The 17,652-nt window shown below is 35.4% G+C and overlaps 1 protein-coding gene across 9 annotated transcripts in view; it reads right to left on the bottom strand.

The window, feature by feature from the left end:
* The window catches only part of MIPOL1 (mirror-image polydactyly 1), a 328,422-nt gene that overhangs the window by 200,570 nt on the left and 110,200 nt on the right, over positions 1–17,652 (bottom strand). For 8 of the 9 annotated variants that reach the window (XM_089907624.1, XM_089907621.1, XM_089907623.1 and 5 more), the window contains 2 exons: positions 15,900–15,933; positions 15,470–15,640 (listed from right to left, as the gene is read on the bottom strand). In XM_089907624.1, coding sequence (XP_089763750.1) covers positions 15,470–15,640; positions 15,900–15,933 — 205 coding nt within the window. The remainder of the gene's footprint in view (positions 1–15,469; positions 15,641–15,899; positions 15,934–17,652) is intronic. The other variant, XM_089907628.1, reaches the window with a different exon arrangement.

The following is a 17,652-nucleotide window of genomic DNA, read 5'->3' as shown; positions in this document are numbered from 1 at the left end:
TTGGCATTATGGAGCTTGGAAGTACTTTTTTATTGCCAAGATACTTCCATACATTCTTAAGCTTAATCCCTTTATTTCCTCAGCTCAATATAAAACCACCTCACTTCCAGTGACACTTTTGTCTGCACTCTCTCTAGTACAGCGTACTCTTCTTTCATATACTGTTAGTTCAGAGGCAGAAAAAAAGTACATGTATTTTTCCTGGTTCCCAACTGTCATTTCCAGTCCACTAATCCTTCTTTAAACAACCTTTTCAATTTTGAAATTTCTGTTATCCATTCATAATGCGTGGTCCACAGGCTAGTAGTGGTCCAAAACTGATACTGCCATGAAGCTAGTACTAAAATTCAGAAGAAGCAATTAAACATTTTATAGGAATTTCACAGAGCAAACTTTATGGCTTTGAACCCATTAAAAGAATGTTTGCTTGAATCCTGCATGTCTATATATTTCTTTGTTTCATTTTTTGATAAGTCATTTTTATTATGTTATAAAGTAGTGGTCCATAACACATTGGAAAAACGTTTTTTTAAACTGGTTTTCACCACAGACAGTTTGAGAAGAACTGATTTGGATGACTTGCTTCTCATCTGTACCACTGTGATTTGACAACAAAGGTTACTTTCCCACATTAAAACTTTTTTTTTCTTGTCAATATTCTAGACAAAAAAGCAAGAATCACCAATACAACACTGTAGCCTCACAATTTCTTGACTCATTTATTCCAATAAAATTTACCTTCAAACAATAACCCCAGCCGTATCCTCTCCTTAGTCCTCTTTAATCCTTAACTCTGAAACTCTGCTCTTGGATCACAAACTTTCATTCTCCTACCTTCTTACCAAAACTGCTCTTTACTGTTCTTACTGGAATCAACACTTTGTCCAGATATGGATTTGCTTCCCTGAATGCAATGCTTATTCAAAAACAGCCATCCATGGACTTACAGAATGCCGTACATATCACCATGAGATTCCACACAGCATTGTTCTGATCAAGGAACTCACTTCATAGCACACGAAGTGTCGCAATGGGCTCATGCTCATGAACACTGATCTTACCAAGTTATGCATCATCCTGATGCAGCTAGCTTGATAAAACAGTGGAATGGATTTTTGAAGACTTGATTATAGTGCCAGATATGTGGCAATACCTGGTGGGGCTAGGACAAGGTTCTCCATGACATTGTATATGCTCTAAACTAGAATCCAATATATAGTACTTTTTCATCCACAGCCAATATTCACAGGTCCAGGAATCAAGGGGTTGAAATGGGAGTGGCTTCATTCATTATTACCCATAGTGATCCAATAGCAAGATTTTTGCTTCCCATCTCTGCAAACTGAGATTCTGTTAATCCAGCAGTCTTAGTTCCAAAGGGAGAAAAACTTCCACCTAGTGACATAACAAAAATTCCATTAAACTGGAAGTTGAAACTGTTACCTTGTCACTTAGGGCTCCTCATGCCTCTGAATCAATATGTAAGGAAGAAGGTTAATGTACTGGCTGGGGTAACTAATCCTGACTACCCAGGGGAAACAGAGTTGCTACTATACAATGGAGGTAAGGAGGAATATATCTAGAATACAGGAGACTGCTTGGGGCATCTCATAGCCATCTTATGTATTATATCCATCTATATCTAGTGACTATGTCCTTAAAAAATGAGGGTTAAATAAAGATACATTCAGATAAATGAGAACTGAACTAAACAAGAGCACATGTGTATTAGAGAAGAGAGAGAGAGAGAGAGAAAGGAAAAAGGAAGGAAGGAAGAAAGGAAGGAAGAAAGGAAGGAAGGAAAGAAGGAAGGAGGTAGGAAGGGAGGGGGAAGGAAGGGCTAAAAGGTGTTATTCAAGTTAGGGAAAATAACAAAAAAAGAAAATTCATTCCAACATGAAGAAACAGAGAGTATCTAAAATCAATGATGGATAAACATAGAAGAGTATATTTTTAATTCTCATAATTTCTTTAAAAGACAATTTATTATTTGAATCAAAATAAATATAAAATATATGTCAATATATCAAAAGGATGAAGGCAAGTGAAATTTTACTGTTTTAAGATTCTTAAATTTAAACCATGTGGTGTATTATTAATATCAAGAAGATTGTGAGAAATACCATAGATTTAAAAAAAAAAACTAAAAACTGTTTAAGATGTCAATCCCCCTCCACTCCAGTGATCTACTGATTCAACACAATCTAATCATAATCCCACCAGGCATTTTATAGAAATTGAAAATCTGATTTTAATATTTATAGGAAAATACAAAGAATCTATAATAATAAAAACAACCTTAAAAAAGCACAAAGTTGGAGGACTTTCAATGCCTAACATCAAAATTTATAGCAATCAATGCAGTGTGGCATTGGCATAAGCATAGAAAAATAGATTATTAAAACAGAATAGTATGTCCATAAATAGATATATATGGTCAATTAATTTTCAAAAAATGACACCAAAGCCATTCAATGGGGTAAAAATCCACCTTTCAACAAGTAGTGCTGGAACAACTGAATATTAACTTGTTCAGAAAATGATCCTGAATCTTATACTATACACAACAGTTAACTCAAAGTAAATCACTGATTAAAAACTAAAACAATAAAGCTTGTAGAGGAAAACACAGGACAATATCTTTGTGATCTTGGGGTAAGGAAACATTTCTTAGACAAGATACATTAAAATGCTGATGTATCAGACTTCATCAAAATTGAAAACTTCTGTCCATTAGAATATAAAATTAAAATGAATAAGCAAGAAAAGACTAGGAGAAAATATTTTTACTACATATATCTGACAACTGACTTTATCTAGAATATACAAAGAACACTTACAAATCAATAAAAAGTCAAATCACCCTATTAAAAGATAGGCAAAAGACTTGAATGGATGTTCAAAAAGGAAAACATATAAATGATTGATAAGCACATAAAAAGTGTTCAACATTATTAGTCATTGGGAGATGTGAATTAGAACCACAATGATATATATTACTAGACACCGAATAAAATAATTACAATTAAAAATACTGACAACAATTGTTGGTGAGTATATGGATCAATCAGAACTTCCATAAATTGCTGCTGAGACTGTAAAATGATACAGCAACTTCAGTGAACAATTTGCGACCCAGCAATTCCACTTTTAGGTTTTTAACCAAGAGAATGAAAACTTACGTCCACGAAAAGACTTGTACAAGAATTCTCATAGTAGCCTTAGTCATAAGGGACAAAAATTGGACAAATTCAAGTTTCCTGTTCTATCAACAGGAAAGTGAATAAGAAATGTAAGTTTATACACAATGGAATACTACTTATCAACAAAAAGGAAAGAACTACTGATACAAAGAACAACACGGGGGCTTCCCTGGTGGCGCAGTGGTTGAGAGTCTGCCTGCCGATGCAGGGGACACGGGTTCGTGCCCCGGTCTGGGAAGATCCCACATGCTGTGGAGCGGCTGGGCCCGTGAGCCATGGCCGCTGAGCCTGCGTGTCCGGAGCCTGTGCTCCACAACGGGAGAGGCCACAACAGTTAGAGGCCCACGTACCACAAAAAAAAAAAAAAAAAAAAAAAAGAACAACACGGGGCTTCCCTGGTGGCGCAGTGGTTGAGAGTCTGCCTGCCGATGCAGGGGACACGGGTTCGTGCCCTGGTCTGGGAGGGTCCAACATGCCGCGGAGTGGCTGGGCCCGTGAGCCACGGCCGCTGAGCCTGCGCGTCCCGAGCCTGTGCTCCGCAAGGGGAGAGGCCGCATGAGTGAGAGGCCCAGGTACCGCAAAAAAAATAAAAGAGCAACATGGATGAATATCATAAATATTTTGCTGTCATTGTATAATCCACTTGTATGAAGTTCTAGAATAAGCAAAATAAATCTGTGGGTAAAAACAGAAAAGTTGTTTGGGTGCGGCAGGCATGATTGGTAGGGAAGGGAAATAAATGAGGGGACATTCTTGGGATACGGAAATGTTCTATATCTTTATAGGGATGTGGTCGTGTGGATGTATTTGTCAAAACTTGTCAAATTGGTGATTTAATATTTATGTATTTCATTTGTGTGTAAATTTTATCTGAAATAAAAACTGTAAATAAAAAGTAAACATATTAATAGAGAAAAACTCTCAATTTCTAATGATCACTAAAGCAAAATAACTCATGAAGATCTAGTAATATATTTATGATTTATAGATATATTTATTGAAAAAGTTTCCAGATAAATTATAATTTAAAAGTATATTTTATTATATATTTTCACCTACTAATAACGTTATTATAATTTTTTACCACAAAGGTTAAATAATATTAACAATGAGTTAATATATAAATTTGGAATTTTTTTCAAGGGTTTCTAATACTGAAACAGGCTATTAGTAACAATGAAAACCATTACCCCCTGAATCATTGCAAAGTATCAACATTAGATATTTAAATTAATTCTAGGAGGTGGTTTGGGAATCTGATCTTTTGTGATCCCAGAGCTTAGTACTATGATAGATGAGTCAAGTAGCAATTAATCAAACAAACCTTTAGGCAAATGTACAAGCACAGACACAGAGTCATTTTCAAAAGAGTGGAGGCCTTGATGTTGAGAATACAAGTTTTATTTTAAAGTGTCCTGATACTTTGGACTAAAGACATATATTTTGTGGTGAATGATATATTCAGATACCTTTATGTTCCTCCTGCAATACTTGTGTAAGCAAGTCAAATAATTTTACTAGATATTTGGTTGCATGTAATTGTGTTTTTGAAGATAAAATTTAGCAGAAATATAATCCACCAAGATGTTAACTGAAATCTTTCCTTATGAAATCAGAGAAGTACTAAAGAAACAAAACCACAGCAATTTGAATTTTTGTGCCCAAATGGCAGTTTATGAAACTATCAAGTAGTTTTCCAAGAATACTACTACAAAATTTGAGAATTTAAAAATGATAAATTTACAACTTACACAAAAAACTGCACAGTCTTTAGAATAAAGATGGCTTTCACGCCAAAAAGTTTACAATACAGGCTCCTCAATACTTAGAGACTCCTACTAATTATCAAACCTGGTCATGGTTTAAATTCACACTCCTTGCAATCTTGCCCAACACTGCTTCTTCTGGAAAATAAGGATGGGTTTACTATTACACCAAATAACAACATATCAAAGAAAATGGTATTGTGTACTTAATACAGTCTATTATACTTTTTAAAGTATTAGTTACAATGCTGGTGAAGACTAATTTTTAGGGAAATAATTTCAGATTTTGATATCTTAAGATGGTGAAACTATATGTAGATCTTTAGGACTGATATGCTGAAATGCACAGTCATCATTCTAACAGAATGACCCACAGGAATTAGCACAGAAAAAGAATAACAGAAATCCTACATCTACTTCAAAAAGATGAAGAAAATCTTAAGAAAAAAAAAAATCAGTCCTTAACAGCAAGATGCAAGATTAGAAAAATATATATTTCTTACCTGCACAAGAATATAAGACACAAATAAATGTGATCATCTTAGGTATATTGAGATCTCAAGCATATAAACTTTCTAGAAAAAGTAAAACTAATTAATGATGTAAAAATATCAGATTAGTGATTGCTATTGGGGAATGGTAGGGACATGGATTAACTGGAAAGAGCATGAGGGAAAATTCTGGGGTGATAACTAATGATATGCTATGCTGAAGAATTCAGAGGCCAAAGTACTGATGCCTGCATTTAACTGAAATGCATTAAGTGAGTGAGATAAACTGACGGATAGAGGAAAGGATGGATAACACAGAGATAATGTAATAAATCAGGCTTAGCAAAATACTAACAATAGATTCCAGGTGGTAAGTAAATAGATATTCACTGTAAAATTCTTACAACTCTGCCGTATGTCGAAAATATTTCATAAGAAAATGTTGGGGGAAAAAAGGTTGAAAGTAAGTATGGAAAAGGATATGACATTCAGATACTTAAGTAGACTTTAAGGCAAGAAGTATTATAAAAAAGATAAAAATGGACATTTCATAATGATAAATCAGTCTACTGAATAGGAAGATACAGTAATCCTAAAGATTTAAGAACCTAACAACATGGCTTCAAAATGAATAAGACAGAAGTTAACAGAATTAAAGGGAGAAAAATTCATCATAATCATTTGATACTTTAAACACCTCTCTCAGAAGGAAATACAACAAGCAAGAATAAATCTGTGAATACAGAACTGAAAAAAAAGATTAATCTACTTGGCGTAAATGACACACAGAGAAGAACACGATATTCGGCAACTGCAGAATACACAATATTTTAGAGTACACGGCTCATCTAACAAATAAAGCCTGTCTTGGGGTCATAGGAAAGTATCAACAAATTTCTAAGGGCTGAAATCATATAGTTTGTTTTCTTGCCACCATGGAATTAAATTCTAAATGACAGAAAGGTAACATCAAATCTCCTAATGCTTACGTATTAAGCAAGACACTTCTAAATGCTTCATGGATTAAAGAAGAAATCACACGCAGAAAATAACAAATATTTTAAGGTATATAATAATGAAATACAACATATCAAAAATTTGTGGCATGCAGCTAAAGCAGTATACAAAGAAAAGTTAATAATTTTCATGAAAATATCAATGGTTTGGACTCAATATTGCTAAAAGGCCAATCTTCCTCTAACTGATCTTTAGAGTGCATGCAATTCCCATAAAAATACTAGCAGATTTTTCTTTTAGTGGAAAATGACAAGCTGAACAAAGGACCAAGAATCCAGAAACAGACCCATACATATACAGCCACCTGATATACTACAATTCATTGGAGGCAGGAGGAAAGGAGATGATCTTTTTAATACATGATAGTGGGTCCAGTCAACTGCATATCCATAGGAAGAAAATGATGTACCTTGACCATATAAAACTTAATTTGGAACTGATGAAGACCTAAATGTGAAAGCTAAAATAATCAAGCTTCTAGAAGAAAGCACAGCAGAATGTGTTCATCACTCTGGGAAAGCAAGGGTTTCTTAAATAGAACACAAAATGCATTAACTACAAGGAGAAAAATAATTACAAAATTTACCTCATTAAAATTAAGAACTTTTGATGACAAAATTAGTCTTCACCAGCACTCTAACTAAGAGAATAAAAATTCAAGTCCCAAGCTATATAAGCATTTGTATCCAACTTATATAAATCAATAAGAAAAAAACAAATTTAATATTAGGCAAAAGCCTAACAGACATTTCACAAAGGATATCAAAATGGTCAATAAATATATGAAGAGGTGCTCAACATCATTAGTGATTAAGGAAATGCAAATTAAAGCCTAATGAAATACAACTATGTCTCCATCAAAATGACGGAAATTAAAATAAATAATGATACCAAGTGTTAACTCTCACAACTAGAGACGCTCTTACACTGCTGGTGTAAACTGGTATAACAACTTCAGGAAAATGGCATTACCTACTAAAGCTAATAAATCTGTGACAGCTATTGTCCTGTGTGTATACCCGTATAAATACCAAAAGTAGTGAATTCTTATGCCCACCAAAGGACATGAAAAGAACACCCATAGTACTCCATTCATAATAAATCAAAAATAGAAACAACCTACATTTCTAACACCTGGTTATTTTCATACAACAGAACATAACACCACAATGAAAAAGATAAACCACTGATAACTGTAACAGTACACATCAACATACTGGCATAAATAACACTGGATGAATGAAATCAGACACAAAAGAGTACATAGCACGATTCCTTTTATATGAAGTTTAAAAACATGCAAAATGACCTATTATGGTAAGTAAGTAAGAGTAGTGACTACCCTTGGAAAGGAATCCTGACTAGGAAGAGACATGAAGGAGTTCCTCTGGAGTGCTGCTTCTGGGTCCTGCTTACAAGACTATATACATTGGTCAAAGTTCATCAAATTTTTCACTTAAGATATGCATTCCTTACTGTAAATTATACATCCATTAAATTGTTTTTTTAAAGAAAAAGTTTAGCTATTCATATCTATTCCTCTATCATTTTTCTTGTTTAGACCCACATTTTCTCTTGCCTGCATTATTACAATAGGATCTCAACTATTTCTTTAGCCTTGGACGTGTATTACTCAATTCACTTTATGCAGTGCTGCCCAGAAATCTTCTTCAAGAATATACTTTCTATATTACCAGAAAACTAAAACATCTTAGGGGACCCCATTGCCTATAAAATAAAGTCTAAATTCCTTAGCAGTTTATTCCTCTAAAGTCCCCTTGAATGAAATCTTAAATAACATTTCTATGTACAATTTTTCTAGGAAGCAATTCGAAAATATATACTTATTTAAAATGTCTATATTCTTTGATCTAGTATTTCCACTTCTAGGAATTCTCCCTAAGGAAATAAACATGGATGTACATAAAAATTTAGCTACAAAAACGTTCCCACTGCCAAAAGAAAAGAAAAAAACATAAACACCCTCCCAAATAGCACGAGTTCAATAAATCTCAATATATCCATTTATAAAAATATAAGAATATCTGACAAAATATAAAATCAAAGTGAAAAATCAGGTTATCAAGTAGTATATATGATATAATATGCATTGAAAAAAAGACAAAGGATCTGTATATGATTGTTTTCCCTTCTTGCTTATCTGTACTTTTCCAAAGTTATAGTTTCAAAAAGTTGTAAAAATTTTATAAGAAGAAGAAAGAAAAGTTACCAGAATGGATCAAATAACAACAATATATTTCAGCAAGATGGACTGGAAAAAAACGCACAGGCAAATAACTGTATGATAGACAGGAAAGACAGGGGAAAAAATTAATAAAAATTTATAGTCACTATAATAAAGAATGTTGAACACGTTTCCTACTTTTCTTGAAAAATGAAACTCTAAATGTTATGATTTATTTTCTTTTCAAGTATGAGTTTTTTGTCAAACTTCTAATAACTTAACAATCATTATTTTGCATCTATTAGGTGCTAGCTACTATGTGAACTACAAAGGATACAAAGTGAAGGCAACACTAACAATGGAGAGATTTAGAAACTTGGTTATGTTTCCCTCTGCTAAGGTTACCTTTGATCGTTACATCACTGGCCAAGACTCCGGGTTTACTTGGAGAGATTTGTTATTTTTATGTTCATTTACACACAAACCAAGACAACTACAGGCATCCTGGGGGTATTCACGGAGGACTGGTTCTAGGAGTTCCTGAGTATACCAAACCCCACAAATGCTCAAGTCCCTTATATAAAATGACGTAGTACAATGAATACAGTTGACCCTTGAAAAACACCAGTTTGAACTACACATGTCCATGTGGATTTTTTTTTCAATTAGTATACAGTTGGCCCTCCATATTCGGGATTTCCCCATCTATGGATTCAAAACCTACAGATACAGAGGGCTGACTAAATTTAAAACTATTGCCTCTTTATAAATCTCCACCACCATCCACTGACCTATCACACTGAGAAACTAAATAAACCTAACATTTTCATTAAGAAAAGGATGGCCACCCCACTTCCTAAATTTATCAACTTGCCAACATATGTATCCATCCAAGTTCTTGGTATTCCTCTGTTAACAACGAACATAGTTTCACTGTCCCTAGTAAAAGACAACTCTTCCACTTATGTTCTAGATCCTATCCCCTCTCAATTTACTTATCTACTCCAGGACTTTGCTACTGCAATACTCTCTTCTCTCCCTTAAAATCACCTTTCCTTCTTTTCTGGTTCACTTCCATCAACACAACATCATGCCTTAGAATCTCCCATTAAAAAAGAAAGAAAACTCACCAACGACTCACCCTAACCCTAACCATAAGCCCCCTCTCCATCTATTGCCAATTTCTCTATCTCCATTACAGGGGGATAAAAGTTGTATACATTCACTCAGTTCAGTTCCTCACCTTCCATTCTGTTCTCTACTCCAATGTGGCCTCTGTCCTGGACAAAACCCTTGTCAAGGCTCTCAACATCTCCCATGTGATCCAATCTAAAAACGATTCCATCTTCACCTTGCTTGACCTCTCAACACCATTCAAGGGAACTAATCATTCGCATCTTTTGCAAACACTTCCTTTTCTTGCCTTTTCTGACACCATAGTCTCTTCAGTTTCCTTCTACCTCATTTGCTATCATTCTTAGTCTCCCCTGTGCGCTCCTTCTACTTTGGCCAACTGCTAAATTATTGACAGACCACAGGGCTTGATCCTAAGCCCTTTCTTTCTCAATTATCTTTCCCTGGTTTGATCTAGACCCACAGCTTTAACTATCTATATGCTGATGACTGCAATAGCCAAGTGCCTGCTCAACACTTCCATATGGATTTTTAAGAATCATCTCAAATATACCACATCCAGAGAAAATGTAAATTCCCTTCCGAAATACATTCATATTCCCCCCAAAACTTGCTCATCACAAAAATGGAAGTGAATATCTATACACTGTTCAAGCCCAAAATAGACTCAGCCTAATTCTTCCAGCTCCCTTATGCCCCAAACCAATCTGTCTTCAAGGTCTACTCACTATACTATTGAAATATTTCCCAAATCTGTCTACTTCTCTAAATCTACAATTGCCCCAGAGCTACCATCAGTTTCATCTTTGACTTGGACTATTGCAACAGCCTTTCTCCCTCAATATCTTCTGCATTTATACACAATTTTTAGCCCTTACCATGGCATACAAGACCTTACAAATTTGTCTGCTGCCTACCTCTTCTACCTCGTCACTTGCTGCTATCTTCCTTGCTCACTGCACTTCAACCATATTTAAGCTTGGAGTATTTACATCAGAGCCTTAAACACACTAAGCTTGTTCCCTCTCACAGGGCATTGTTGATGTATTCTTTTCTGATGGAATGCTCTCTTCACAGATTTTGCATGGCTGGATCCTTCTCCTCTTTCAAGTCTCAATTCAACTATTCACCAAAATTCAACAATTAAACAAAAGGACTGCCTTGATCACCCTATTTAAAGTGACAATCCTCCTACCAATTGCAGTCACTCTCCATTACCTTTTTATTTTTATTACATCCCTAACTGAAAATACTTTATTCATTTATTTGTTCACTATCTATATTTCCATACTAAAATGTAAGTTCCATAAGAGTAAGAGCCTTCTATATTTGGATCATTGCTGAATCCCCCAACACAGACATATAACAGGTCCTTAATAAAATGTGGATGAATGAATAATATTTCACTAACTTCTTTTAGTTCAATGTATCTTGAAATAGATCTAAAACAGCTAAGCTCATCAGTTCATTAATTCAACAAGCCTATATTTTGTGCCTACACTGTCCTAAGGACTAATAGACACAGATAAAGAACAGTTCTTACCTTCATGCTAGGTGGGAAGACAGGCATAAAGTCAATTAACTGTACTGCAGTGTGACAAGTACTATAATAGGATGTAAAGTAAAATGTGGGCAAAAAGAAGATATCTATCAATATTGCTTCATGTGAGAGAACTTTATTGAAGAGATGATATTTAAATTAGCTTTAAAGTAGTAGGTAGACAAGCAAGTAACAAGTGGATAGAAGCATGTGTCAGTGAGAGGGGAAAACATGCTTAAAGGTAGAAAGAGTTATAAAGCAACAGACCAACTGTACTTTTTGTACATTGTTTAGCTGTCTTCCTAGAATTTTCTTCATTGTATTATTGGACTGGATTCATGTCTTCCTCTTATTTGGTTTATCTTTCATTTTATTGTGCTTAGTGCATGGTATAGCTTGTGGCTATAGAGAAGGAGAAAACTGACTAGTGAAATGTTTAGCTGAATTTCTTTAATTAACCTGATGATTACCCCTTGGTCCTCCCTGCTTTTTGTATTTGTCAACTCTGGACCTGAAAGATCTCAGGATCTATAGTTTTCATTATAGCATTTGACAAAAATGAATTAACTATCAAAAAAAGATGTACTAATTATATTATGGTTAAAAGGGGCACATAAATGTTTTAAAAATATTTTCAACGACAAACACAATTAAGAAAAGTGTACAAATTAAAAGGGTTAAGATGGAATTTGGAGTGACTTATTTCCAGAAAATAGTGGTGAGTTAACATTCTCTGCATGGTGTTCAGGTAATAGAAATTTATGATTAATCATTCAGCCTTGATAGACCAAGAAGGGAAAATTAACAACTACAAGACAACAAAAAAAAGGAAACTCAGGGAAGGGGTTGAAGTATGCTGAGATGCTTAGCCTGGGGAAAGAGAAAATAGTGCTAATTAAGGTGAAATTTCTGTGGAATTCTTTCCAAAAACCCAAAATCTCACTCTAATCATAAGAAAATGGTATAGTTCCGGCTTGAGTCCGAAGGCCTGAGAACCAGGAGAGCCAATGATGTAAGATTCAGATGTTAATCTCATACAGAAACACCCTCACAGACATACCCCGAAATAACATTTTACCAAATATCTGGACACCCTGTGGTCCAGTCAAGTTTTCACATAATTATCATACTATTCCTTGGGGTTCTGGCTAAATTAGGCTAGTTCTAGGCTAGTTTCGATTTCCAAGGACATGCATAGATGGTCAGAGCCTGGCAACATGAGGCTTTGGGCCTCGCTGCTACTTGTAGTCGGTAGGATAATATTATAGAGATTTTCAGTTATTGGACCTCAGCTGGTACCTGATGCAGTAGGTGAAGGGCCTAGCCCCTGAGCACTGAGTAAGTTAGGCATGGGAATGGAGGTTGGGATGTGGACTTTTGCCAAAAGGGCCAGGGGGGTTGGTATATAAAATATATCCAAAACACGAAAGCAAAGGCCTTGTAATAAAGACTTGGAATATAGCAGGGATAAAGGAAGAAAGTGGTAAGTTCTCTATGTACATGGGTGTTTTAGTTAACTTAACAAAATAGATGATTTCTAAAAAAATCAAATGTTTGAGTTTATAATTGTTTCAAGCACAGAAAAATAGTTTTGGCTATCTCTTCAACAATATATTGAATGATCCAAGATCGAATACACTTGGGAGGGCACAAAATGCTAAAAACAGCTGCCCACTCTAAAAGTTTAAATTGAACTTTTCCCAATTTTAATCTGAAGATAAATGTCAGATTTCCACATTGGGATAGGATAGAATCATTTGTGGCATAACAATTCTCCAGCCAAGAACAAGGAAAGCCAGATTAAATTTTTAAAAAATATCTGTTTAAGACATCAGAAGGTTGCTGCTGCAACAATAACTTGAGCAGCTGGGATTCTGAAGAGGGGTTAACTGGAGACAGGTGATTTGAAGATCTGAAGTCATTGTTTTCCCCCTGAGTTTTAAAGGTTCGGAGAATGGGCAAGAGGCTGAGAAATCCAGCTTTGACTGTACAGAGGGCTCCTGCTGGAGGACATTGAAATCATCTAAGCTTCTGACAGTTATGCAGGGCTGATGTGACAAAATTGGAGATTTGAGACTTGGTTCCATCTCAAATCATTTGCTAACTCTCAAAACTGTATAGGGCTTAAAGTTAAAAAGCTAAGCCTTAGGGCTTCCCTGGTGGCGCAGTGGTTGAGAGTCTGCCTGCCGATGCAGGGGACGCGGGTTCGTGCCCTGGTCCAGGAGGATCCCACATGCCGCGGAGCGGCTGGGCCCGAGAACCATGGCTGCTGAGCCTGCGCTCCGCGGTGGGAGAGGCCGCAGCAGTGAGAGACCCGAGTACCGCAAAAAAAAAAAAAAAAAAAAAAAAGCTAAGCCTTAAGCCCTGTGAAAAGAATAATGGAGTTTCCCATAGTCTTACAATGCAAAAGAGACAAACACTAGAATAGAGGATTCTCCAGGAGTAGAGCCCTAGTGAATACTCTGCACTCAGTGAACCACAAGCTGACCAAGACTTACCAAAACTTTCACCCAGCCTCCATGGGATATAGTAAAGAATTTCACACAGTGATAGAAATGAACTAATAAGGAAACATTTTATGAAGTAGGAGAGAAAAGGGACAATTGGTTAAGTGATAACCTTAAGCAGGCAAGGAAAGATGTAAACTAGTGTGAAACAGAGAAGTTGTCCTTAAACAGAAGCATGTAAAAAAGAAAGTAGAAAAGGCAGAGTATATGGGTGCAAATGCAAGTAGGCTGGTGAATGAAATGGTGGGGACAAGCAGAAATTCTTTTTTCTATTGGGAGGCAGACGTTGGATGCTTGAGGAGAAAGGAGAAAGATAAAATAGTCCTCCAGAGGGGGAGAGTGAGTGGAAGGTTGCCAGGCAACACCAAGGGTCTACTTGAAGACGGTGGTCATGAACTCAAGGTAAGTTCAGTCAGCAAATTTGTGTGATAGTCTCCTGCCATATAAAGCTGTGAAGGTGTAGAACAGGCAGAAAGTTAAATTTATAAAACTTAGGTTTTGCTAGGTGAGCAGGATAAAGGAAGAGAGGGCCAAAACAACTGAGGTTATATTACATGCAAGTTGGTGATAATTATGGTGAGCCACGGAATCCAAACTAGATGAAGAGGGAAGTGAGGACATGAGGGGATTAAGGGATAGGAAAAGAGGTGGTAAGATCAATATAATCAGGTGCCAGGAGAGTTGACAATTTGCAAGAGTTAGAGTTCTAGAGTGAGCTGGAAAGATAACAAATGGTGGTCATCAAGCGGGATGCTTGAAATTGAGACTGATAATGACCAAGAACAGGGTATGACCATAGGGTGGATGGCAGAAAGAGTATAGCGTACGTGGATTATTGGAGGAGAGAGATTCAAAGAGATGAGAGGGATATTGAAAGTATCACCTACATAGATATTTAAATCACCAAGAACTGTGACAGGAGTAGGCTGAAGAAAGAGACAGTGAAATAGATCCTAAAATCTTTAAGAAATGAGGGAAGCGACACGGGAATGTGTACACGACTGCAACAGGAGTGTGTGATAGGTGATACAATCTGATACATGGGCCTCAAAGCTGGAGGTGTTTAGAGAGAATAAAGGAACAATGATCTAAAAACACTAATGAGGAACAAGCCTCCAAGCCCAGTGGTCCAACTGCTGGGCGAGGGAATATATTCACATTTGAGAGGACTGCAGTGGAAGCGGTATACTCAGGGCGGTAATCAGGTTTCAGTTAGAGCAGGAAGGTATAAGTAATGTTCAGAAAGGAATACCCTAATAATTTGATTCCTTTATCAATGTTTACTAAAAGGCACTGAATTAGGCACTAGGAATAAAACAGTAATAAAGACAATGTCAGCCCTCACAAAACTGTGCCTCAAGTAAGAAGTCTCATATAAAAGTGATTACTTTAAAGAATATAACTAAAATTTTATAACAAGCTAACAGTTTTATTAGAATGCATATACTTGAAGAATGATATAACAAAATATGTGATTATTTTAATATAGCTAATCATTGTGGTATTAATTATAATCTAAAAACAAATTCGAATTAAGAATATGTGGGGAAAAGTCATTTTTTAATGTAAAGAAAGAGGGGAAAATGTTAAGTGTATGCTTTTTACAGATATTGTACATGCAGTTACCTGAGACAAAGCAGCATCCCGTTCTTCAATCACTGCATTCATTTCTTCTGCAGTTATTCTCTTTTTACATTCCTTGGTCTTGTAGATTCTATCCACAATTATAGCTCCATTCTTCTGAATAGCTATCCCTGTGTCTGCATTGTTTATTCTGTTCAGTAATTCCTGTAATGTCTACCAACACCATTATATGTTAGTCAGACATGAAGTTTTAATATATTTTATTTAATATAGGGTTTTAATTAATAGGCACATGTGAATTGTAAATTGACTGAGTGAAGTTATTGAATTTTCATATTGCAGCAAAGATGTACATTATTAGTGTGTCAATTCTTCTTTTTCCCACATCTTAGTTCTTGAAACCCACTCAATTGAACTTAAGCCTCTAAGATATAAGACTGACATCAAGAAATCTCCTCAGAGAATGGCTTACCATGTCATTTTCTTCAGGGTTAATATTTTCTAGCCTAGAAAAAAGGGACACAGAAAGCCTGATCAGTAGCATTTCCTTAGTGCAGCAAAATGAGTTCGCTTTTTAAATCTTTAGAACCTCAAGTAATTTCATTCGACTAGTCTTTAGAGTCAACCATGACATTGAACATATTAAAGTGCCACCTGCTCGACTCCATCTTTCAATAATGCTCCATATCTTCTGCACTGACTTCAGACTGTTAAGTTATTAATGTTTACTGCTATATATGACTACAAGGATCAATTGTTCATATGTGCTTAGATGAAGAAAGTTCCCCAGTGATAGAAGTACTCATTCTCATCATTATATTTATTTCTAGACTTTCAATTCTTACCAGAAACTGTATTTCCTATCCTTTTTGGACATTATCACAAATAAAACAAAGCAAGTATTTTTATTACAAAGTTTAACTACGTTCCCTCAAAAGCAATGACAAATAACTATCACTAAATTTGACCTGAAAATCTCCTGGTGCTACCTATTTGTTGAAACAAATACGCTATATTGAAAGGCTGACCAAAATTGGTCACATTTTTAAATGACTAATGTTATTTTCTTTTTTGCATAACACAGAATTATTCAATTTAAAGGGAAAAAAAGTAAACTGGTTCTCTTCATAAATGGACTTTTTGTCTTTTAAGAGTCATAGTGTTTATGTTTGTTGATGTTGGTAAATTGAAATGCAGTTAAAGTAAAGAAAGAAGTTCTAAATGACATATTTAGAAAATGTATATAATATAATTTAGGCAGTCATTAAATTGGGTAGATTAAATGAAAACCTGTAATGGGTACCAGTGAAATGATGGAGATTTTAGAAATGATTTCAATTATTTAAAAATTGTACTTAAAAGCTTAGATATCCAAATTCGTGTTTCAAGTTTTCCCCCTCCATTTCTGTGCTCCTGTGATTTAACATTTACTACAAAAAAAGGATACTAGGAAAAGATTACAGGAGACACTTAACAAATTTGTTACAAAATTGTTCCAAACTCCACAGTTCAATCAAACTGCTATAATCATGGAGAGAAAGTATAGATTTTAGAACATTGCATTTGCACAGGAAAATATATGAACATATATCAAAAAAACTATCTCTACCCATATTTAAATGGTGTAAGTCAACAGGTAGGTGTAGTAATTTTGAATTATATATATTTAATGTTTATCTCAAACTACTAATGTCCCCTTGGATTCACATTCCAATAAGGGCAAATATGTACTCTTATCTTTTTCTCCCAAAATAAATCAAGTTTTCAAATATTCTGCTTCATAAAAGCTTAGTCTACAAAAATTATGAGGATAATCACTTCCTTTTTTTTTTTTTTTTTTTTTTTGCGGTGTTGCGGAGCACAGGCTCCAGACGCGCAGGCTTAGCGGCCGTGGCTCACGGGCCCAGCCGCTCCGCGGCATGTGGGATCTTCCCGGACTGGGGCACGAACCCGTGTCCCCTGCATCGGCAGGCAGACTCTCAACTACTGCGCCACCAGGGAAGCCCATCACTTCCTTTTTATTCAATTAAAAAACACAGTGGAAAAGTATAAGATAAAATTCTTCCACTTATTTATGATCATGTAAAAGTATTTGAAGAACATGAGTGGCATTTAACCATCAGTTATCGGTTGGCTAAATATGATTTTTAGGGAAGCCATATGTGGTAAGGAATATTTACCTTAATGTTGTTCTTTTTAGATGAAATCAAACTAAGGTCAATTAA

Source organism: Delphinapterus leucas, chromosome 2 (genome assembly GCF_059928025.1).
Source record: "Delphinapterus leucas isolate spDelLeu-1000000601 "Yukka" chromosome 2, BTC_Dleu_Yukka2, whole genome shotgun sequence".
NCBI lineage: Eukaryota > Metazoa > Chordata > Mammalia > Artiodactyla > Monodontidae > Delphinapterus > Delphinapterus leucas.
The sequence above is the reverse complement of the archived record's forward strand: the minus strand, read 5'-3'. Positions and strand labels throughout refer to the sequence as shown.